General features: G+C 36.9%; 1 protein-coding gene across 1 annotated transcript in view; it reads right to left on the bottom strand.

Moving 5' to 3' along the window:
* LOC136871708 (uncharacterized) overlaps positions 1-26478 on the bottom strand; it is a 245700-nt gene that overhangs the window by 32759 nt on the left and 186463 nt on the right. The window contains exons 15-16 of the mRNA XM_068227141.1: positions 24177-24225; positions 5214-5267 (exon numbers count right to left, since the gene is read on the bottom strand). Of these exons, the coding sequence (XP_068083242.1) occupies positions 5214-5267; positions 24177-24225 (103 nt within the window). The remainder of the gene's footprint in view (positions 1-5213; positions 5268-24176; positions 24226-26478) is intronic.

Here is a 26478-nt window from a genome sequence, read left to right as displayed (position 1 = left end):
CAGATGCAAAAATTAAAGAAGGCGTATTTGATGGACCACACATTCGTAAACTGATGAAGGATAAACATTTCACAGACATGATGACCAAAATTGAGAAAGAGGCATGGAACGCATTCAAAGATGTAGTGGCTAAATTCCTTGGCAACATTAAGGACCCTCAATACAAAGAAATTATAAGAAAAATGTTGGTAAAGTTTAAAGAACTCGGTTGTAATATGAGCCTTAAACTTCATTTTTTAGCTTTGCATCTGGATTATTTCCCTCCAAATTTAGGAGCTGTCAGTGAAGAACAGGGTGAAAGGTTTAACCAGGATCTCTAAGATGCAGAATGACGCTATAAGGGACGTTGGGATGTGAATATGATGGCCAATTACTGTTGGTCGATTGCACGAGACGACCCTTCTAGAGATCATTCAAGAACTTCAAAAACCCGGAAATTCCACGGAAAACGGGAAAAGACGTAGGTGTGAATCTAACCTGCTCATAATGTAAGCAACAAAGCTATGTATGTTTAACCATGTCATTTTTATTCAAGGTACGGTTATATTAATTTAAAAGGAACTGTACAGCCGAAACTAAATAGGCGTTTTATGCTTCAGTTTCACGAATTTCAGTATACATTCAAAATATAATGCAAACCATCTACTTGCTTACAAGGCAAAATGTATATGTATTTAATGCACGCAAAATATGATTACGTTTTGCAAGCTGAAATTTACATTAATATATCAATACTAAGTATCAACAATTTTAAGTAAGAACAAAATAACATTTTGTAAAATTGGCATTAAACCAGACGTGATACGGCAAAACTAATTCTTTCCCCGAATTCTGCGTTAAGTAATTCATAAAACCCACCTATTTTCCCTCTTACCACACAAAAAAAGTTGTTTTTTGCAGGCTAGTTTTATAGGTCTAACAGGCATATTTGCTTTATGGATTTTAGGTAGAGCTTTAGCTGTTGGATTTATTTATTTATTTATTTACAATAATTAACAATTTTAACAGTAACAATGTAACAACAATGACAACGGTAACTGGCAAGTGTCGGTTTCAGAAATTAGGAAGAAGAAAGGTCAAGGGTTGGTGGGCGGAAAAAAGTGAAAACCTGGAGAGGACTTCAAAGGAATCTTTTAATTTTTTGTTTGAAGGATGAGAAAGGTGTGAATATGTCGATATCGGGTAGTGAATTACCAGGTGTAGGGAGACGGTGGAAGATTGAGAGTTGTTGTAAGGTTAGGCGCGGATGGGACACATGATGGGTGCGCCGGTTGCGTGTAGGGCGGGGAGGAACGTGTATAGGGAAGTACGCTGGAATAGAATTACATTTGGTGTAGCCATTGATTATTATGGGAAGGTAACATAGATCAGAGAACTGTAAACGGCTCTCAGGTCAAGTATACCCAGGTAGTTCATAATGTCAGATTTAGTTTTGTTCTTAAAAACAGGATTGCGAGTCTTAACAATGAAAGTGAAAAAGTTAAAAATACTATTTAGTTGAGATATGTTTGTGATAGCAGATGAGGACCAAATAGGGGAACAAAAGTCAATAATGGGGAGAACATACGAGACAAAGTATAAATTTAAGGCGTTAATATCATTAATTTCAGTAAACCTGTAAAGAATGCCTACAGTACGCATAGCACGGGATTTTATGGAGTGAATGTGAGCAGAGAAGGTTAGTTTACAGTCTATTATAACACCTAGGTCTCTTACCTGAGAAGCCGATTGCAATGTATTTCCGTGGATGGTATATGCAGTGTTCGTTCCTTGCTTTAGCAATGAAAAGGAGATAGTATTGCACTTCTTAAAATTGGGAGAAAGATTCCATTTCTTAAACCAGTCACCACACGAATTGAGAACAGTCTGTAATTCATCACAGTCATCAGGCGTAGACACTTCTCTTAGGATTTTCAGGTCATCGGCGTACAAGAGGAGGGAACACTGACTATTTCGGGTGCAAAAAATTATGTCATCGATATAGAGAACAAAGAGTAGGGGTCCCAGAATACTGCCCTGACATACTCCTGATAACACAGATAACCATGATGAGGCAGATTCAGGGAGTACCACTCTTTGTTTTCTGCCGGAGAGGAAACTTGTTATCAATGACAAGACGGAGCCATGGGTATTAAATCTGGTAGCGAGCTTATGAAGAAGAAGTGTATGATCCACTGAGTCGAATGCCTTGGCCAGATCTATATAGATTGCATCTAACTGAGATTTATTTTCCATTGCTGAAATGATGTGGTGATTGAGAACAGGGAGGTTAGTGAGGCATGATTTTCCGGGAGTGAATCCGTGTTGTTCTTCAGATATGTACGGCTGTGTGAAAAAGAGGAGACGGTGGTGGATTATTCTTTCGAGGACAGAGGATAGTATTGGAATGATAGATATTGGGCGGTACGATGAGATATCATATTTGTTGCCAGATTTGAAAATAGGTGTGATATCAGCTTGATTCGAGCTGTCGGGGAATGTACCAGTAGCCATACACAGGTTTAAAATTGTAGATAACGGTGCACAGAGAGATGCAGAAGTATTTTTGAGGAATATAGGGCTAATATCATTGGGCCCGGTGGAGCGGTTTGTTGGGAGACTATTGAGAATATTTTGTACTTCGTTAGGGGTCGTTGATATTTGTGACAGTGAGTAACTGCAAACACTATTGATCTGTGGTAGTTCTGTGATAGGTGCAGGAGGGCTAAAGGTAGAGCGAAAGTACTCATTGAATTTTTGAGACCTTAATTCAGTTGGGACATCATCACTATGTAGTTTAAGATTGAGTGGTATCCGGGGTGACTTTGTGCGTGACGAAATTAGGGTCCAGAACTTTTTAGGGTTGTTTTTAAGGTTTCCAGTTATAGAAGTGATGTGCCGGTTGTAGTCATTTTTAAGATGCGATTTTGAGATTTTCCTGAGGTGTTTAAAAGTATTATACGTGTGTGAATTGGGGATAGACTTCCAGAGTGACCACGCACGGGTTTTGTTCTTTAGTAGCAGTTTAGTTTTGGCACTCAGCCAGGAGGGATATTTGTGTGTTCTGGGTTTGGAGAAAGGTACATGCTGTTTAATGGTGGTAAATATTAAATCCTCAAACAGGGAAACCGCACTATTGACGTCACGCTCAGCTGATAACCAGCACCACGGGAGGGATGACAAGTCCTGGTTGACGACTAGCCAGTCCACTTTACTCCAGAGCGGGAATGTTTGCCTCGCAGCGGGTGGGAAGTCTTTATGTTGACAAGCAGGTAAGCTGAGGGTAGCCTCGATTGAGTTATGGTCAGCGCTAAGAATGTTTCTGCCAACAGATACACTAACACTAGTTACTGTAGAGAAGAGGAGGTCCAATGTTGCCAGATTTCTGGTGGGTTTTAAGCAGAACTGATGTAGATGAAGACCGTTTATGAAATCAGACAAAATAAATGAGTCCACAGGGTCGGTTACTGTTCCAGTGGTTGTAGATTGCCAGGATATGTGCGAATTGAAATCACCGATTAGCACAATATCGTTGGATTTATTTAGAGCCAAAACCGTTGAATTAAAGCAATTTTCTAACACTGTGATATCACCGGAGGGTGGGCGGTAGAAGCTGCCAACTACTAAGTTTTTACTTCTGGGGATTGTAATTTCAACCCAGGTTATCTCACACTTAGTTTCTAGGTCGGGCCTGTGACGGGCTTTAAGTTTATTACTTACTGCAATCATTACACCACCCTCACGCTTACCGGTACCTCTGTTTTTACGGAACACTGAAAAGTTAGACGAGAATGGAAGTTCACTGTGCGAGACAAAATCAGGTAACCAAGTTTCAGTGAAACATAAGATATCAAACTCGCTAAATTCAGGTTCACTGAGTACACAGTCAGTTAATTTGTTTTTCAGACTCGGATATTTGGGATTCATACTGATCATTTTTTAATACTCTTGTTCATTAATTAGAAAAGTGGAATTTTTAAGTATATTCTTTAGGTTCTTCTGAATTTTATTTATTGGGTTTTTGTTAGTTGTTACATAATTATTATTTAAAAAAAAAGCTTCTGGTTTGTTAATGTAATCATGTTTGTTTAAAAGGACTGTAGCTTCTCCTTGAATTGAACCCCATTCTAAAGGGGATAACTGCTGAGAAATTTCTAAATGTGTGCGGTATAGTTGTAGGTTCAAAAAAGATTATTTTCTATAATGCATTTTATTTCGTCCTTCAGCCATATTTCATTCACCTTGCTTTGTGAGTGTACTATGTTTTGTGTTGATAAATTACGTCTTTGTGTGGTCTTTAAAAATTTTGGTATAAGTTTGTCTTTTATAAACATTTCTTCAAAAACCATATATCTTTTGAGATCTTACCTATTATAACCTTGAGATTTATGAATCTGTTCTTAATGTTTGCTAACTGTATGCTAGAGAGAAGCTTGTTGACATACTAGATAAGAAACAAAAGACTTTAGAAAACAAACTTTTCCATCTTAATGAGAGTAAATTAAACTTGAAGGATCAGCCAACAAGAATAAATAAATCCACTCCAGCTTTAAAAGATGTACCTACTACGATAAATTTGTCTAGCACTACATTCACTGAGAACGAAATAAGTTTACTCAATAAAGGATCTAAATTCAACTGGCCTAACCCACACATAATGGAAGACTTGATAACTACAATAGAAGAAGCAGAGTCTAATGTAGGACAAGAACCAGTAGATTCACAAAATGATACTAGGTATGATTTCTAAAAGAAGCTTCCTACTTTAGTTCAAGAATTGATTAACAATTAAGATTCTACTCTATCTAAACAAATCAATAGTTTAAGAACCAAAATTAAGAATAACAATGTAATACTAACTAAAGCAGGCGATTACAATAACAAAACAGAAGCATTTTTTTGGATAATAATTATGTAATAACTAACAAAGATCCTATAAATATAATTCAGAAGAATCTAAAGAATATACTTAAAAATTACACTCTTCTAATTAACGAACAAGAATAGAAAAAAAATGATCAATATGAATCCCAAATTACCAACGGCTAAAGCTCTACCTAAAATCCATAAAGCAAATATGCCTGTTAGACCTATAATCAATAGTAGAGGAAGTCCTACTTACAAATCTCAAAATTCTTACAACAATTTTTAAAGAAGCATTACAAATTTAACAGCGATTCCATGATCAGTAGGTTCAATTGAATTTTGTGAAAAATTAAATAGTTTCAGCTTACAATCGCATCACAGGATGTGTTCCTATGATATAACCAATATGTATCCAAGCATACCTGTTAAAGAAACATCAAAATCATCAAGTCTAATCTAACCAAACAGTACATGCAAAATAGAAGAGTTTATAAATCTATTAAATTTTGATTTAAACAACAATTATTTCACATTCAACAATAAAATTGACAAACAAATGTGTTTGGGGATGGGAGACCCCACGTCTAGAATTTTAGCCAATATTTACATGGATCATCTAGAGCACAGCAAAATAAAAACAAGCATAAAAGGACTATGTTTGTGGTTGATATATGTAGACAATACCTTTGTTTAGATAGCAAACTTAATGACAGCAATAATATATTAAACTTCTTAAATAACCTAGACCAAAGGGTAAAATTCACTAAGAAGGAAGAAAATAATAATTCGTTAAACTTTTGAGATATTACAGTAACATAAACAGAAAATAAATTTGACTTTCAGATTTATAGCAAGCCATCTTATGTTCCAATAGCTATCAAAAAAGATTCCCTACACCCAAAATCACAGAAACAAGCCACTTTTTTTAGTCTGATATACAGAGCCTTTGAAATGCCACTCTCTGATAATAGTTTAGAGAAACAAATTAAATTTATGAAAGACCTAGCTTCTGTCAATGGTTATAAAATAGATGTTGTTAACAAAATTATTAATAGAGTGAAAACAAAACTGACCACTAACCTTATTCCAATCAAAACTAAAAAATCAAAATTCGCAACATTTACATTCACCAACCCAGTAGTACGGTATATCAAATCACGAATCCGATCAAAAAATGGCAAATTAATATTGCATTTAGAACACAAAATACAAATAGAAATATATTTTCCAACCATAACAGTGAAAATTCACGCAACAGCAAATACCAATGTTCAGGAATCTATTAGCCGATTTGCTCGGATTGTGGTTTTTCTTACGTTGGCCGAACTGGCAAAAGTTTTATAACTAGATATTTGGAACATGTAAATGCTGCTAAACATAACAAATTTTCTGGTATGAGTAATCATAAGCAAGAAAAAGAACACCATTTTACTACAATAGAAAAAGATTTTAAAATAATCAGAAAAGTTGATAAAAGAAAATTAATGAATGAGCTGGAGAAGATACATATCTACCTAGACAAACACTTCAATAGAGATAAAAACCTGAAGAACGAAACAGAAATAAAAACCCATTAATAGAACAAATACCTAAATTAATACAAACATTCAAATGCGATAGCACAAAATTTACAAACAATTTTATCCCGGATTATAATAAGAGTCAATCTACAAATACACAACCCCCCATCCCCTACACAACTTCTGAACATTCCCCGCCACGAATCATGCCATTCGCTAGAACGCCGCCCTCTGTTACCTCCCCTCCCTATGCCCCGCAGATACGGAGACACATATACAACACGAGGAGCGCAAGTAGAATGACAAGCAGTCGTCAAACTGCTGAGTGCACTAGCGTAAATGCAGGCAGGAGTAGAAGGGGTAAGTGCTGGTCTTTCAAGGTTAGTTTCTGCAACTTTTAAACCGTTCAGCATATTCTTATGAAAAAAAATCGTGTTACAGATATGTCAACAGACTTACTTATGTAAACTTGGATGAAATTACCACTTGCATATCACCAAAGCTTGACTGTCACCATCTGACTGAGTCCCTGCTTATGTCTGTAGGATTGCCCTACACTGGTTAAGATTGCAAGCAATTTGTGAATTCGACAAATTTTGACGTTAAATATTTAAAGTAGGAGAAAATTCATAACCGATAATCATCAGTCCGCATCAGTTTTGTCATTTTATGGACGGAAAGAATAATATTCACGCCTAAACTCAGCTATTTTGAGAGTGTATTAAGATTTCAATTCCATATGGTACAACATGTGAAAAAGTTTACGCCAGTTGTAACAAAAATTTTAATGTGTATACAACAAATAATTTTAAGACATTCAGCAATTTAACAGACTGTAAATGTACTTGTACAGAGACTAACTAATTAAAAAAACCAAACCCCAAGGCACTACAGCTCTTGAAGGGCCTTGGCCTACCAAGTGACCGCTGCTCAGCCCGAAGGCCTGCAGATTGCGAGGTTTTCGTTTGGTCAGCACGACGAATCCTCTCGGCCGTTATTCTTAGCTTTCTGGACTGGGGCTGCTATCTCACCGTCAAAAGCTCCTCAATTCTAATCATGTAAGTTGAGTAGACCTTCAACCAGCCCTCAGGTCCAGGTAAAAATCCCTGACCTGGCCGGGAATCGATCCCGGGGCCTCCAGGTAAGAGGCAGGCACGCTACCCTTATGACTAACTAATGGCAATGTATTTTAAATACTAGAATAAGGTTTTAAAGTTTCAAACTTAATTAATAGTCATATTATTTTCAATAAGACAACATAATATATAAAAGCTTTATATTTAAGAGGTTTTGTGAATTTTTTTTAGTATGGATAAGTTTTTTAATGGCTAACCATAAGTGTGAGTTCTAGAACAATGTTATCAATTTAACCTTGTAAGAATATTTATAGCTAAAGATGTTCAAAATATGAACGAAACATGTCCTATGTTTTAACAATTAAGTAATAAAATAAGGATCAGGTCCTAATTTTATAATTGCTTTTAACGTATTAAATAGCTGGAAATCAAAGTTTTAATTTTCTCCTTTTAACAGACTTTCAATATGGAAAAAATTAGGATAGTCTCTTGCAAGGATTCATCGTGCCGACCACACAACACCTCGTAATCTGCAGGCCTTCGAGCTGAGCAGTGGTAGCTTGGTAGGCCATGGCCCTTCGGGGCTGTTGCGCCATGGGGTTTGGTTTCGGTTTGGATGATGATGATGTCTAATAATTTAAGGGACTTGGTAATTGCCCTCATCAAAGTAAATAGCAAAATATTAGAATGCGGTATAGATAAATCACCTGAATAAAAACTGCACAAAGGAATAGCACAAGGCTCTCCAATTTCACCTACATTATTTAATATTCTCAAAGATCTTACCGGTAACAAAATTGCTGAAGCTTATGGTTTTCAATTGTGTGACGGCATGGAAATAATTTCAGCTATAGCGTTCACAAAAATGAAAAGGCGTATGGCTTTTAGTGCCCAGAGTGTCTGAGGACAAGTTCAGCTCGCCAGATGCAGGTCTTTTGATTTGACCCCCGTACGCGACCTGTGCGTCGTGATGAAAATGAAATGATGATGAAGACGACACATACACCCAGCCCCCGGGCCAGTGAAATTAACCAATTATGGTAAAAATTCCCGACCCTGTCGGGAATCGAACCCGGGACCCCTGTGACCAAAGGCCAGCACGCTACCCATTTAGCCATGGAGCCGGACATAGCATTCACAGATGACAAAGCACTGGTTGGGAAAGATGAAGATCACTCCAAATACTTCTTAACATGACAATTAGTAGTTTACCTGCAATTGGCTTAAATGTAAACCCCTTAAAATAAAAGATCATAAACATAAGAAATGTAAAGCTTCATAACACATCCATGATCAATATGAATGGCAAAACAATTGAACAGATGAAGGAATGAAATACCTGGTATTATATATACAAGCCGGCACCGTGGTGTAGGGGTAGCGTGCGTGCCTCTTACCCGGAGGACCCGTGTTCGATTACACGTATTTTTTTTGTTTTTGGAAAATCCAATTAATGGGAGTTAAAAGAAGTGACAAATTGGAGTGAATTTTTAGAAAGACTATATCTATAGATATCTCAGAAACGTAAAATGTTACAGACGTAAAAACGAAAGATTTTGCAGACGTGAAAACTGGTATTTGGAATCTGCATTAAAAGTAAAGAAACATGTATTCTCGAAAAATCCAATGAAGGGGGAGGGGGAGTGAAAGAATTGAAAAATTAATTGAATTAATTGTATGAGGATACATACATCTAATAAAAACTAAAGTTGTTACAGACGTTAAAATTGTTGTTTGGATCTCCTTTAGAAACAAAGGAAAATGCGTTTTTGGGGAGAAATAATCTTGGGGGGGGGGGGGGTGAAAAGAAGTTGAATTCCTTTTATGAGGACACATATCTCAAAAACTGAAGATGTTAGAGTCGTGATAATTGGTATTTAGAAGATCCTTCACTATTAAAGAAACAAGTATTGTTTGCCGGAAAATTCACTTAACGGGGGGATGTGTGAAAAGAAGTGAAAATAAGTTAATTCTTTTTGTGGGGATACTTATATCTCAAAACTGAAGGTAACAGACGTGAACATTGGTATTTGAAATCACCTTTAAACATAAAGAAACATGCCTTCTTTGGGGGGGGAATCAACTTAACGGCAGTGGGGTGAAAAAGGAGTTGAGACCAACTGATTTTACTGTTCATGATGTACTTATTCTGATCATAAACCGATCATTTTTAATTCCTGGGTTCGTTTTCAAGAGCCATCTTTTCCTTGGGAGAACTTAATGTTAGATTACAGTAGATTATCCTGGCATATAAATCAAAATTTAAACACATTTGAAATAAACGATAGGAATGATATTGACTGTGCAATTGTTCACCTCTATAATAAGGTCAATAATACATGGAAGTATATAATTCGTATCCCCAAAATTCCGCGCACTTGCCTAAGCGTGATAATGGTGTTGGTCACATTGTCAGCAATGACAATAGCGGCAGATGTAATTTACCGCCAAGTAGCGGTCTAGCATCTTGCTGTGGGGTCCAGAACATCAATAATAATAATAATAATAATAATAATAATAATATTGATAATAATGTAATAATAATAATAATAATAATAACCTAAATTCAACTAATATCACCCACCCTAATAATAATAATAATAATGTTCTGGACCATCGTCAAAATTTGCGGACTGCCCTGGAAACGGGTCCTGGCTGGGTAATGGCTACGAATGCAGTCCGGCCGTGGGTTCAGTACCGCCAAGGCAACCAAGACAACACCACGCCAGATCTCCTCAAAGATTTTATCCATATTAAATTTGCTTACAGGGAAACATAGCAAAAATTTAGGGACCCAACTGACCGGGTGGAATACCTGGACATAGCCCGGGAAGTACAAAATCGATTGCTGGAAAGAAAGATTGAAAAATGGGAGGAACTTTGCCGTAATCTCTCAGAAAACGGGTCAGATTGCGAATTTTGGCAGATTATATATAAAACGTTAAGCATTCAATTATAAAGTTCAGTATAATACCGTAGCGAAGCATGGGTATCTTGCTAGTTATTAATAAAAACCACCAGATTGATGGCCAGTGGAGACTTCTATCAAATTCAGTACTCTACAAGCAAATTGAATCAATTACTGACACGATGCAAAAATGGAGGATTGCATTCTTTGAACACATATACTGCTTACCAAATACTAGACTCCTGAAACAACTTTTTGATTTTTTTTGGAATAGTAAAACAAAACAAAAACATGGTTTAAAGAAATACAAATGGATTTAGATGAACTGAAAGTTACTAAAGATCAAATTGAAAATAGAGAAGAGAAACAGATTCTAAATAACAAGTACATAAGACTATCACTAAAAATATCGCAGCGTAAGCAGTATGTTATATCGTCCAGAATGAAGAAGTTTTGGGAAAGGAAAATGTTTTCAAGTATTAAAAGCTGAACTTATTCCTTGAAGACTTTGTTGTATAAGGCTTGATTATGGTGCTCCAATGTGGGTATAAACAGTGTAAATAAATAAAGGACTTCAATAGCTTAGTAGTCTCCAATCTCCTAAAACTGGACCAGTAACTAAATATTATTAACCAATTAACTGATATACTTGGCCCAAGATTATTTATCCCTTGCAAAGTACTCCACTAGATAAATACCAGCCTTCTTTCTCCAGCAAATCGATCAACTTCTCCAAACAACAGTAAAACAAATAATTGGTTTACACCATGACAATCCAAATCACATGATTTATTCTCCTAGTAATGTTTGTGGTTTACGATTACTAAACACTGGCTGTGAAAAACATATTCAAAACTTCAACACTGCCAAAAAATGATTATAAGTAGACGATGAACACCTACAAGCCTGTCAAGACCTGAATGAAGAACTTACGGAAGTTTTAACTCATTTGGCTCTGGAATACAATGAAGAGAATTTGAAAATATTAGAAAGAAAAGAAATGACAAGAGAAATCAAGTCATGTCAAACCTTGTGTCAGCTTCCTTGTAAGGGCAAAGATGCTGAAGTTTACATCGAGGATCCTAAAACAAACTTGTGGATAAATAACAAATATCTATCAATATCAAAATGGTTGAATGCAATCAAGATGTCATGTAATATTATAGGTCAGATCTGTCACAGGAAGGATCCAGGACATAACAATGTGCAGACATCAGGATTGTTCTGAACCAGAGACTTTGGTACATGTTCCTGATTTTTCTCCAAAGGGGAATTACTGAGGAATTCTTGACACAACAAGGTACAGTCTTCTATTTCAATAGTGCTACACAAAAAGATGTGGGAGATGTATGACTAGCCCCTAGCTTCCTCTTAATTGTGTCATGCTCCTCACTGTCATTTATATCTAATCTCCTTTGGTCAACTTGTTCTCTTCTGACCCCAATGGTATTAGGTTTTCGAGGCCTAGGGAGTCTCTAATTTTCACGCCCTTCATCACCCTTACCTTTCTTTTTGTTTTCTTTATTTGAAGTGTCAGACCTCTTCCATTTTTCCTCTATTTAGTGTTAATAGAGGATGGTTGTCCTGTTGTACTTCCCCTTAAAATGGTAATCAACATCACCTTTTGTATTGATCTATACAAGTCTTTCTGAATCAAAACCAAATGGAAACTTTTTGTATAAAATTATGCTTGAAGAAATTCAATAATTCCTTCCTAGTAGTATTCACCATTCAATATTACTGGGGTAAATAGCTTACAATTGTTGACACGTTGAGTGTCAGACCAAAATTCCTAGAAAGCCGTATAGTGCCGTGAGCTAATAGTGTCGAGTTACTCACTGGTGCCAAAACATCCGCGGGCTTAACCTATCAAGTGATTGCTGAAACGTGGACATATTTATGATATATTAGGTTAATTTATTATTTATATTTGGTCAGACAGTGCGACCCCAAATGGGGTCGTATTGAACATTACAAATTGTACACATACACACCCATATTAGTGATGAGATATTTGATTCATTTTGCTGAATCGATTAATTTTATACTGTTCACGTTACTGAATCGATGCAGTGAGCCGATTCATGGCTCATTAGTCATCGATCCTATTGCATTGTGTAGTGTGTACTGATAAGACAGCAGCAACAACATTCAATGCTTGCTGCTGCCATCTGGTCTTCATTCTATGAACTGCTTTCTTATGCGTCATCTAGTTTTCAGATTCTCGATCCTCCTGCAGCCACTTCTTCGCACCGAGTTTTGATGTTACCAAACCTTTGTCTGACAGTGACAACTCCATTAAATAAGTATACAGAGTTAGATTAAAAATATTCGTACATACAATCATCAATGATCTGCATTTAGTGCTGTCACGCAGGAGGGAGATTCCCTATCAGTTGTTTGCCAAGCCTTTTCTTAAATGATTTCAAAGAACTTGGAAATTTCATTATATTCTTGGTAAGAACATGATACAAAATAAATAAATTAAATATTTAAATGCAGGAAAAAATAGTTACTTGTACAATACTATACATGCTTATTACAACACAAAACTTATGTAGTTAATAATAATAAGTCACAACTCTTATTTTATATACAAAATTTGATGTAAAAATACCTGTGTCAACAATAAGTAGTCTACATATTAAATATAAATCAAATAAGTTGCTTTATGTCGCACCGACACAGATAGGTCTTATTGCGACGATGAGATAGGAAAGAGGTAGAAGTGGAAAGGAAGTGGCTGTGGCCTTAATTAAGGTACAGCACCAACATTTGCCTGGTGTGAAAATAGGAAACCATGGAAAACCATCTTAACGGCTAATGACAGTAGGATTCGAATCCACCATCTCCCAAATGCAAGGTCATAGCTACACAACCTTAAATGCATGGCAAACTAGCTCAGTCGTCTTTGAAAATGTATTTTTCTATCAGTAGAGGATTTTTTAAATTGTCATATTTTAGATAGGCTACCAGAAATGTACAGTAGCCCATTGGTTTTCTCATTAAACATATTTTTTATTTAAGCTTTTGAATCAGTCGCATCACTTACTGTCCACATACACCGGTGATCTCATGATTCGATTATTGAAGTACTGTGCAATGATGCAACATACGAACTGAGAGAATACCGAGCAGTTCTTCCCAATATAAACAGACAATTTCGAGTGGACATGAGCATGACTCATACATATAGGGTAGGTAAGGTACGTCCCACTAAGTACTTTTATGGTTTTCGGAGACGTCAAGGTACCGGAATTTAGTCCCGCAGGAGTTCTTTTACATGCCAGTAAATCTAATGGGAACAAAAAAATCTACCGACACAAGGCTGATGTATTTGAGCGCTTTCATATACCACCAGACTGAACCAGGATCGAACCTGCCAAGTTGGAGTCAGAAGGCCAGGCCTCAACAGTCTGAGCCACTCAGCCGGGAAGGTAGGCTAGAGAGCTGAGTTTAATTAATTGTTGAATGTCAACTAGTTATAAAAGTACTGATTAATTAAACTAATACGGTAAGTAGAATAAATTAATAGCCTACCAACTTACAAGCTGGGTACTTTGGAATTATGTTTTGACTACTTTTTTAACACTGCAAGTAAATCCGTCTATTATTTAGTGGGTATTATTTTCAAATGAGCTGAGCGCGAGTGTCCGTTATAGCGAACGATTCTTTCAGTGTGCAATGGCTCTGTATGTAACGCTGCAGCAGAAGTTCGGCTCCCCGCCAATGCCCAGTGTACCGTTAATTAACCGTGTGTGTGTGCAACTCACTGATCCGTGACTACATACGATTCTTTCAGTGTGCTATGGCTCAGTATGTCTCACTGCAGTGGAAGTTCGTCTCCCCGCCAATGTCCAGTGTCCCGCTAGCAAGCCATGCGTGTATTGTGTCTCGTGAGTGCGCATTGTCTGCTGCGAGTCAGCTGAATTGTGTGCCGTGTGCTCGTCGTTCCTGTGAATCGATTCACTCCGACACTTGAATGAATCGATACACTGCTACAAAGCAGTTTTTACCCTACTTTACAAAGGAGTTGTTTGGTGGTCATCTGTGTTTTCCCCGGTTTGTGCTATTTTCAGCATATGTTGATACACTCGCATCTCAAAAGCATAGCTGCATTGAGAATCCATGATTCTACTCTATATAGGAGGATATATCAAATGCAGCCCTTAACAAATCTCTTTCACAGATTTAAACTTGAGTTTAGGGTCATAGAGTAACTCTTTCAAGCATTCTGCTGTTTATTTTAACAACGAAGCATTTGGAAATGAAACATTATGACTCTTGTTGAGAACCATAACTTGAGTTTTTTAGATATTAATTCTCATACCCTATTTTGAACAACTGCATTACCCAGATTAACGTTATGCTGTAGTCCTAGGTCTGAATCTGTAAGTGGGGTTATATCATTATTATATTTTATGTTGTTGATGATTTATCCATTCACTTTAATACCAGCTGTTACATTCGCGAGAGCATCTTTGAATATCAGATCTGAATATATCACTCATTGGCTGCAATAGTGGCACAACTCAAAAAATACGAATTTGGAGTTGATGCACTCCCCAGTATTGCAAATTGGTCTTCCTTCCAGCAGCAACAGCGGTGTATCTTGAAGTTCAATATTCCACCAACAAATGGCAGAATGATTTATTGGACAAGTTGGACAATGATCATATCAATGAAAAATGTAGTTACAGAGATTCTGAACCAAGTATAGACAATGAGAATGTAGAAAGTACGGACAATTCAGAAAGTGCTGAAAGTGAGTCTCACGAGTGAAAACAAGGATGGGGTTTCAATAAAAGGAAAAATATTAACAACAGCAACAACAACAACAACAACAACAACTAAGGACCCTTGCATTGGCGCTCAACGTGACATTCCTTTTCAAGGAGCCTCACCTTATAACATTTATTGTTTATTTGTTACGAATGAAGTAATAAATTTAATGGTAGAGGAAATGAGCTGTAATGATCAGCAAGTTTTAATGGCTAAGCATTAAACAGATCAAGCCGGTTTAATGAATGGGTGAATTAGACGAAATGAGGAAATTCCTCAGTTCACGCTTGTGGATGGATCTTGTCCAACTGCCATCCTTTGCATGTTACTGCAGTGATAAGGCTGTTTTCTATACATGTATCAGGGCATTAACTATTGTATAACTGCGACACCATATGGGGGCATGTGTGAGTGTACAATTTGTAATGTTCAATACAACCCCATTTGGAGTCACACTATCTGACCAAATATAAATAATAAATTAACCCTTTGAAGTACACAAGGAAACTGATGCGTACATTCATGGAATTTAATGATATACTTGTCTATTTGACACCAACTTAAATGATGAAATAATTCGTTTTGAAGGAAACATCCCCGTTTCCAAAAAAATGATTGGGACATATATGTCCCCATGTACGTTAAAGGTAACAAATTGGCAGGATTTCAGGAAAAATAAACTGCTAGTTTAAGGGTATATACTGTACTTATTATTCACTATACAGATCATTCACTAAACATCTCAAAAATAAAGTTTTAGGCATGGTATTCTTGGAAGCAGTTCCGTCTGGCAACAAAGGAAGGATGAATATTACAGATTGAGCAGACTGCAATTCACACACTGTTTCCTGTTTTAGAATCTACACCTCTTTCTGGTGTTTACCACAATGAGTAATGATCTTTTCCTGCCGATCAATCTCCGAACGGATACACTGGTGAAATACCAGTGAGGTCAGTGGTATTTCCGAATTTTGGCCAATATCATTGCAAAGTCTGTGGTACACTGTACAGAATTATTCATTCCAATGTCTGTCAGATCAAAGAAAAGTCTACGGTAGTAATTAATTTTTGTACTGCAGTCAATTTTGTAACTTCTGAAGTATTTTTCTTTATCTCCTTCTTCTGGACTTTTTTTTTTCACAGAAGCCTTTCACCTAGTATTGAACTAGGAAGACTTTGACCACCTTTAGGTATTCAACCTTTTAATCCTCTCCAAATCCCTCTTCTTAATACCACCATTCTCCTTGCATCCACGACATCTACATCCCCCATACACTTGTTATACTTAGTAACCACGACAGGACAGGGAATGATAACTGAATGAGAGGAACCCTGCATGCACCGTTTTACAGTAGTTACCTCAAGTGGTGATATGAAATTGGAGATTAGGTACACTGGCTTACTGTCCACCCACTTGAGGCAAGACATGCAATTACTTGTCAAAAAGTGAATATCCCCTCTCTTCATAACTTTGTCCTCTGGGGAATATTTGACATTGTTTTCTTGATGCCCACTGTTTCACAAGCTTTCAATTTTTTTCTGCAAGAATAAATTGCAGATTAGGTGAGCTGAAGAAGTTGTCCATATATACTTCACAGTTGAGATTCAATATCTTTACAATGAACAGTTGGTCTTCATCGAAGGTGAGAGAGTCTTCATCATCACTGACCTCGGCTTCCAAAAACTGAATTACTGTTGGAATGTTGTGGTTTTCTCATAAAAATAAAATGTCATGTGTATATAGTTTTAAGGAATACAACATTGTCGGTAATGTGTCGGTAATTCAGATAATTGAGTGGAGTGGTTTATCTTCGTTTGCTTTTGCTCTTTGCTTGGTGTGTGTGATGCTTAGTTGTAGTCAACAGCTTGTAATAAATGGATGTGTCATGAAGTTGGTGTTTCAATGGTATAATTTGATTACCTAAACCGGTGTAACGAGCAGAAATGAAGATATATCAACAGGTTATGGGCTTAGAGCTCCAGAGCGCCAAAACGCCGCAGTAAATTTCGGACAATATAAGTGGAAATGGAGTAACGAGAATTAACGGACAGAGCAAGTTGTGACATTATTGATGGGAAAAATGACGACCTCGTGGACCGGTGAAGAAACACTGAATAGGAATGTAGCCAAGCTTACAGTGGAAAACTATTTTTCGTGGGCATTAAATGTGAAACAAGAGCTGTTGTTGAAAGATGTATGGGAATCAGTAATAGAGTATGAGGATATGCCAGGTTGTCAACTGCCTCAGACAGAAACAAGACGGCGAGCGCGAAACAATGTGATCGCGTTAGCGGTTATTTTCAAATATGTGGGACAAGATTTTGAACGTGACATTGCAGATACTGAATCGGCGAAAAAGGCATGGGAAAAACTGGACGAGTTGTGTAATGACGGAGGGCTAGTGAATGGTGCTATGACCCTGAAACAGTTAACTCATTTTATGAAGCCCAAGGACATGAGTGTTCAAGAATACTTCGCAAAAATAAATCAACTGTGGGGGGAGAACGAGCAAAGCTGGATACGAGTTCACAGATCAACAAGTTGCAGGAATGATCATCGGAAATCTTACAGAGGAATATGTAGCTTGTATACCTTCCTTGGAAACTGATTTGGCGAAACTGACCATCTCGAAGGTGAAGGCGAGATTACTCACGGAGGAAAGCAGAAGGAAACTTCAGCAAAATGGAGGAAAGGCTTACGACACTGGAAAATGTGAGGAGGATGAAGCTCAAGCCATGGTTTTCAACAGAAGCGAGATATCAAGAAAGAAGACGTGGGATGAGGAAAATATAGTTGCTACAATTGCGGTAAACAGGGACATGTATCTAAATATTGTCGCAATACCCAAAAGTGCTTCAATTGTGGTAAGTCAGGGCATTATTCAAAAGTATGTCCAACAATGAAGAGTGACGAATCATCGCAGGAGAGTAGATCAGTGAATGCTAGTGGAAAAGTGGTAAGCTCAGAAATTATACATGTAGTAGATAAGGCAATGAGCATGGTAGTTTCTGTGGGAACTGAGAAAATTAAAGATTGGCTGTTCGATTCAGGTGTGTCCCATCATATGTGTCCAACAAAGATGTTTATAGACATGTTAACAAATGTAATCGGGAATGTAGAAATATGAGATAACAGTAAGCTGGATATCAAAGGTATAGGTAAGGCCAAAGTAAAAATGTCAATAGGCTGGACAATTACATTTACGGATGTGTTGTATGTACCAAACTTGGGTGCAAATTTAATATCAGTTGGTAAGTTAACCAGCAAAGGTTTCAAAGTAGGATTTGCAGGTGAGAAAGCAGTGGTTGTAGATAAGAATGGTGATGAAACATTGTTTATTGCAAACAGGAGGAATGATGTATATGTAGTACAAATAGAGGGGGAGAAATGATATGTAGCTGTGAGTGACTGTGATCAAATAATAGATCAAGAATGTAATAACAATGTAGCATTTAAAAGTGTTGGGCAGGTTAGGTTGTGGCAAGAGAGATATGGACATGTTCATTCTGAAGCTTTGTTTAAACTGCCAATGATGAATTGAAAAGGAGTAATGATATTAATACTTGTTCTGTATGCATTCAGGGGAAACTAAGTAACAAGGGAGTACCTATGTCTTGCGAGCGTAAGGCAGAAAACCCACTTGATGTTGTGCACACTGATGTAATTGGAAAATTTAGTCCACCATCACTTGGGAAATCTCAATATGGTATAACTATGATTGATGAATACTCCAGATTTAATGTGGCTGTATGTGTGAAAAATAAGGATGAAGTGTTGGAGGTGTTTAATAGGTATCAGGCAAAAGCAGAGAAGTTAGATGAGGAAGGAATAGGTAGATTGAAAGTATTTGGATGTAAGGCAGTGATGGAAGTTAAACATATGAGTGTAGTGGAACCTAGAACAGTTCAGGAGGCTATGTCAAGCCAAGAGTCTGCTAACTGGATGGAAGCCATGAAAGTGGAGATCAATGAGATGAGAAAGAAGGATGTTTGGGAAATTGTAAAAAGACCAGAAAATATCAAGGAATTAGTTCTAAATGGGTGTTTTCATTGAAATATGAGAGTGAGGGTAACATTAAGAAATATAAAGCCAGGTTGGTTGGTCAAGGTTTTAAGAGACAGATGAACCTTAGTTTTGATGAAACATTTAGTCCTGTTGTCTGTCTGTTAGGTCATCAGCCGAGAGGCTGGTTGGATCCTCAAATAGCACCACCAAAGGTTATGCGGTTATAAGGAAACCCCAAAAACCAATGGCAGCACCAAAATGAGGCGTACTAAAAAGATGAGGAGTGAGGTAGTTTGCCATTGCTTTCCTCACTGGGACAGAAAGTACTATTGCAGCATGACTGACCCTATGAGCAGCACCTTTCATAACACTCAGATGCACTAGTCATGCTCTGAATGTCATTACTTAGCACTACCCATATCCCAGCAACTTCCATATTGTCACAGCCATGGATGTTGACTGGGACTTTGGTGGAAGCTACACTTTACTCTGGCCTGTGCCAAGAGATGGATGCAAAAGTACTGTATCCATCAAGAAATGACAGTCCTGTTATAAAGAGGAAAACAATGAGACTGTTAATAGGTATTGCAGTACATAAAGGTTGGACTGTAGAACATCTAGATGTAACTAGTGCTTACTTAAACAGTGAAATCAGTTGTACTGTATACATGGAACAACCAGAATTGTTCGTAGAAAAGGATGTCCAAAGTTATGTATGTAAATTGAGAAAATCCTCTATGGACTACCTAATTCGAGTAAAGACTGGAATGCTTGTGTTGATGCTATAATTAGAAGACAAGATTTTTAAAAAATATGTAAAGGAGTATTGTATTCTTGGCTTGTATGTCGATGACATACTTGTAATAGGTGACAAAGAGGTTGTTAAGTTGGTTAAAATAAGGTTGGCAGATGAGTTACAGATTAAAGATCTAGGGAAAGCAACAAACTTACTGTCAATAAAAATAAAACAGACAAAAGAAGGGGGTTATGTTGAGTCAAAGTGTGTATATTGACAAATCACTTGCTGATTTTTCCATGAGTGACTGTAAACCGAGTAAGACTATTTTACCAAGTGGGTATTCAGCAGCTGAAAATGATGAGCAGGAATTTGATTGTACCATTTATTGCAGTGCAGTAGGAAGTTTACTATATTTGTCAAATAATACTAGACCTGACATTGCATTTGCGGTAAGTAAAGTTAGTCAAAATTGTCAAAAACCTAAGATTAAAGATTGGAAAGAAGTGAAGCATATCATGACATATCTATGTGGTACTAGAGATTTAAAGTTGTGTTTCAAAAATTGTGAGGAGTCAGTACAAGTGTTCTGTGATGCAGATTGGGGAGGAGATACTGACGTCTAGAAGATCAGTGAGTGGGTATGTAACCACAGTGGCAGGGGGAGCAGTATCATGCTATAGTAAGAAACAGAGTTGTATTGCTAGATCTACCATGGATGATGAATACATGGCAATGGGAGAGGTATCTCAAGAAGTAACTTGGATGAAAGATTTGCTAACAGAGCTAGGGCTGGAAAGCTTTATGGATATACCTTGTAAAGTTTTTGCTGACAATGCAGCAGGAATTAAATTGAGAAAAAACAATAATGTAAGTGAAAGGTCAAAACATATTGATATCATGTACCATGTATGTAGAGATCTAGTAAAAGAGGGGTTCATTGAGTTTGTATATGTAGCATCAGAGAGAAATGCTGCAGACTTGTTCACAAAGAATTTATCTGGCAACAAGCTCAAGAGTTTGTATAAGCTGCAATGAGAGGATAATTGATTGAAGTGTAGTTATTTTTTTTTTTTTGAGAAAAGGGGGGAGTGTTGGAATGTTGTGGTTTTCTCATAAAAATAAAATGTCATGTGTATATAGTTTTAAGGAATACAACATTGAGGTTATGTGTCGGTAATTCAGATAATTGAGTGGAGTGGTTTATCTTCATTTGCTTTTGCTCTTTGCTTGGTGTGTGTGATGTTTAGTTGTAGTCAACAGCTCGTAATAAATGGATGTATCATTTGGCTGGTGTTTCAATGGTATAATTTGATTACCTAAACCGGTGTAACGAGCAGAAATGAAGATATATCCACAATTACTTCTTCGTCCATTATAAGGAATTCACGATGTATGTACATTTTATGGAACACAGTTAAAAAAATTCCAAACATCTCTTCTGTCTTCCTTCAGGCTAGCAACCCGTCGGAAGGACATTTGATTGCTTTCAAGTCTTGCAATAAGAAAAATACAAGACCGTAACAGGAATCACATGGCCCAATACTTGGAAGGAAGATGATGATGATGATATCTCTTCTGTATAGTTCTCAAGACTGTGATATAGTTATTCAGGTAGGACGTGCAAACTTAGAAAACAGAAATTACCAGCCTTATGAGTTTATCATCAGATCTATACCTCGATATAAGTATGAACACATACATTCAGTACATACATGCGTTACACACTTATACTGATAAATCTTAAAAAGGATACTTGTACATACCTTTATGGTACACAGGGACACCGGTGTCCCAATTTGTAATTTTAAGTGCAATTAACTAAAGTATATGTGGATTATCTTCAAAATGACTGAAATTCACTTTCACAAGACTATTACTTGTAAAATGATTAACCTTAGTGTTAACAGTAGCTCCACAGTGACTCAAGAATGACGCATAATTTCAGTTGTTTCTAAAACAGTACTAAGAATCAATATAGTCCACAAAAGTGACATATATGAAATATGAGACTTCAGCATCATGACATCATTCACCAAGCTGATTAATTTACTGTAATATGAGAACTGTACATATATGTCCCTTGTATCTCAAAGGGTTAACCTAATATATCATAAATATATCCTCGTTTAAGCGATCACTTGATAAGTTAAGCCCGTGAATGTTTTGGCACCAATAAGTAACTCAACGCTATTAGCTTACGGCACTAGATAGAAATTCTATGAATTTTGGTCTGGCACTAAACGTGTTAACATTTGTAAGCTATTTACCCCAGTAATATTGAATGCTGAATACTACTAGGAAGGAATTATTGAATTTCTTCAAACATAATTTTATAGAAAGTTTCCAATTGGTTTTGACTGAGAAGGACTTGTATAGATCCATACAGAAGGTGAAGGGCAAGTCCAACTGGACAACCATCCTCTACTAACACTAATCAGAGGAAAAAAATACATTGATTCTGTACATACATACATTTTAACTTTTATTAGATTACTATATTTTTAGCCCACCTGGTGGCCATGACTGTTAAGGCACTGAAGTCTAAATGGTCTGACACTGTGGTTAGCTGGTTTGAGTCTCGGTCAAAAAAATTTCACCATCAGAATGTTGGCCAGCAGGGTAGGGGAAGTGGTGTTATACAATTTTTAATTACTATATTGTGTGCCAAAAGCCTGGATTAAATTCCTAACCTCCCCACAGTGCTCATAGGGAGTCAAGGCATATGATGCTGTTGGATGGTGATTCGTCTGTTGGATGAGGATGTTAAGCCTTGAGCAGACCCCTTGGTGCTATGCGACAGGAGTACGCTATGTGCTGGCATTGGGTTTCACCCTCTCCCTTCCTACTATCATATATCACGAAATTCATTTCATCTCATTAAATCCTCTGATGAGGGTGACATCAGAAAGGGTGACCGGTCATAAAACCCGCCACAACAGGTTCATCTCACCTCATAACCGAGCCCGGAGAGAAACGGGACAAGGTTTGGACAAGCAAATAATTAGATTATTATATACTTGACAGCAGTTTATCCCTTAAAATACTGAGTAGAAAAAGGAGCCAAAGTGAATTTTTATGTGGCTTGGTAATTCAAATTTTGCAATACTGCTGTTGTTTGAAAATACTGCATTTTCTACACAAAACAGTAAAATTACGTACTTACACCTCTAGGTTTGGGGAGAGAATTCACCCCTTTAATACATTTTTCCACAGAAAAGAGAAAAGAAAATTTGCATTATTTCTGGACCCCCTGAAACGTATAAAATTCAGCAAAGTTGCTAGGTTCAAAATTATCTTTTTATGCAAAAATATTGAAAATAAAATACATCATAAAATTACTTCAACAACTACCGAGCAAAATAAAGAAAAGTTAAAAATCAATGCATAGTATACTGTATTTGCACTGAGATATTAGAATGAGTTTAAAAGGAATCAAAATTTTACTTCCGATAGCCTAAGATAAGCAGAAAAAGGCGTCTTACAACGGTAATCTATACTTAAGAAAATTTAGAAGCATCAGCAGCTGTTTCTATATTTTTGCTGAAAATATGGTCTAGAATACTTCTACAGTCTAATTCCTTCAATATATATTCAATGTATTTCTTAAATAACCAATTTCTGTTTAATTATAACAACAATTTCTGGAGACTATAACCTACAGACATAATCAAGCACCATGCAGTTGAAAAACTGTTCTTCCTGAATTTTATAATTAAGTTATTTTACCCAAATTAAAGATGGGAACAGAGATGATGTGTCGCACACTTTTCCAAAAATAGAAATCTGAAAATATTCAATATTTTATGGAACTTATTCATTGTCTTATTATACGATTAAGGTAAATTTTCATTATAAAATGTAGGATCAACTTCTTTCTAGATGTAAAAAGACGTGTGATGTAATTTGTTCACCAGAATGGTAAAGGCAACTTCTGCTGCAAACAGGAATACAGAAAATATTATAGGGATGGAGGAAAGATTATGTTCTACTGAATATTGTATCACTATTGCATTAGTTCACTTTGTCCACATTGGAAACCTATAAATTCAAGAAGTTGATGGTTCCAAAATTAATCATCTTTCTCTCTCTCTACTTCATTCTGCGAGGAAAACAAAGTTTTTCAAAACAGTTACGAACAAGGCGGGAAAAAGACACCTACTGAATCACAATAACAGTAAAAAAATATATTTTGTACATCACAGATTTTAAAGTTACTCTAAAAACTTCTGGTCTTCAATGTTAGATTCACATGGGGTATGAGAGCTTTCCAAAGAACAAATAATAAAAAATGCTAGAATACCTGGCTAGAGAATCCCTTGTGAGGTAGGAAGGTGGCAATGAACCTGGAACTAAGCAAAGAATAATACTATATTAACGGTAATACCATATTTTACAACACAAAAGAGAAAAATAAACAAAACAAACTAAAAAGAAAGGAAAGAGTCAGTGGAGTATAAGTAGAAAAAAATATACAAATATATACTTAGGTTATAGTACAAAGAAGCACAGGAAAGTAATAATCACTTCTGGAGATTGTGTAAGTGATTTCTAAAATTTTGACAATGAGCAGTTAAATACGTCAATATTCACACTATTTAAAAATCTTGACATTCGTTCAATTGGTCCATTGAATGCATAGTTAGTTCTATGCCGATTTGTGAACAATGTATGATTAAAACTTTTGTGTATGTTTGGTTCATGAAAGTTTATTTTTTTTAGGAGTTGTGGGTAATTCACCAAGGAGTGGAGCAATTTAAAAATGAAAAGTGTATTCAGGAATTCACGGCATTGTGACAGACTACAGATTTAATGACTGTTGTAGGTCTGTATAATCAACATTATCACATGGAAAGCCTACTCTAAATTAATACAAAGGGCATACTATATTGTTTTTCACTGTATTTTTTTCTACCCAAATGAAATACATTACACATCAGTTATTATGTCGACCTTCTCAACATAATCTCCCTGAAACTGTATGCACTTTTGCCATTGATTTGTCAGTCTCTCCAGATTTTCCTGAAACCATTCTTTCGGAGTGCTGTGTAACCATGCCCTGACAGCTGTGTCCAGTTCTGCAAAGTCCGCAAAACGGCGACCACATTGAGGTTTCTTCATGTTCCCGAACAGGTGATAATCACCTGGTGCCAAGTCGGGAGAGTATGGTGGGTGTGGCAGCACCGCGAATCCCATTTGATCAATGGTAGCGGTGGTCTCTCGGCTAGTGTGGAGCTGGGCATGAAGCCATTCCAGCTGGATCTTGATCACAGCGTTGCAAAAGTTCTCTGCACACGTCCACACACCTCTGCTTTTGGTCTGCAGACAAAAGTCTAGGCACCCATGTGGATGACGCTTTCCCCAACTGTAAGTGGCCATGCACGATCCGCTGCAGGGTATTTCAGCTAATTCCCATGGCTGCCTCCATTTCTGTAAATGTGATACATTTGTTTCCTTGGATGGTCTGTTTGACCCAAGCAATGTTGGCTGGTGTTGACACTGTTACATTCTTTCCAGAACTAGTTCCCTTGTCCACCGATGTGCACCCTGTTTTTCAACCTACCACCTAGTTGTAAACCGTTTTCCATGACTGCGCATGTTCTCCACAGACTGCCACCAAGAGCCGATGAATTTCTGCAGTGGCTACGCCTTCTTTCCATAGGAACCAAGTTGTATACTGCTGTCCCCAGTGGTTGCTTTCCATGTTGTCTGCTCCTACGCTGGCAGTGTTGTTATGAAATGGCTATGATAAGTGAATTCGTTGGCACCACCTGTGCGCGTGATGCTACCAAACGGTGGAACAAGACACTAGTTACATGTCACCACCTTCAAAAGTGAAATGTGAACCATACCCAGACGTACAAAAAATAAAGTGTAAAACAAATAAACAAAGCAAATAAATTAATGTTGTGTTGAATCTAATCTGTGTACAGAGGTCTGATGAGAAGGGTTTCACAAATGTGTACAGTATTTGAGTATAGAGCATACCATAGATATATATAGCAAGTGGTAGGTAGAGGATATCATGGTCGACAGTGTCAAAAGCTTTTGAGAAGTTTGCATAAATGTAATCCACCTGAAAGTGGTTGTCTATTGAATCTAAGAGGAACAGACAGGAAAAAAAAGAGAAAAAAGAAGATTGCTACAAGTTGACCGCCCTGAAAAGAATCTGTGTTGCTCACCTATGATGATATTTCTAAAGAGAGGTGTGATCTTGTCAAGAATTATTGAGTCAATTTATTTTTTGAACTACGAGAAGAAATTTGTGAGACTGGTCTATATTGTTTTATGTCAGTTTCATAACCATTTTTTAATAGTGGGCTAACAAATCCTTTCTTCCATTTCTCTGGGAAAACACCTTGGTTTAATGATAAGTTGAACAGATAAAAGGGTGTTTCACATAAAATAAATGAACAGTTCTTGAGCCTGGGCGAAGAGGGATGTCGCCACTCGCATAATTGTTGTTTGGTCTTTGCCGTTATACACACAAAAAGAACAACATTTTTGGGCTTGATTGTCATCGGTGACGAAACCTGGGCATTTCAGTTCACACCAGAGACCAAACAATATCACACGAGTGGAGGCATTCGCCCAACCTGCGAAAA

The sequence above is a fragment of the Anabrus simplex genome, chromosome 1 (assembly GCF_040414725.1).
Source record: "Anabrus simplex isolate iqAnaSimp1 chromosome 1, ASM4041472v1, whole genome shotgun sequence".
Lineage (NCBI taxonomy): Eukaryota > Metazoa > Arthropoda > Insecta > Orthoptera > Tettigoniidae > Anabrus > Anabrus simplex.
Note: the sequence above shows the minus strand (reverse complement) of the source record. Positions and strands in the feature narration are given on the sequence as shown.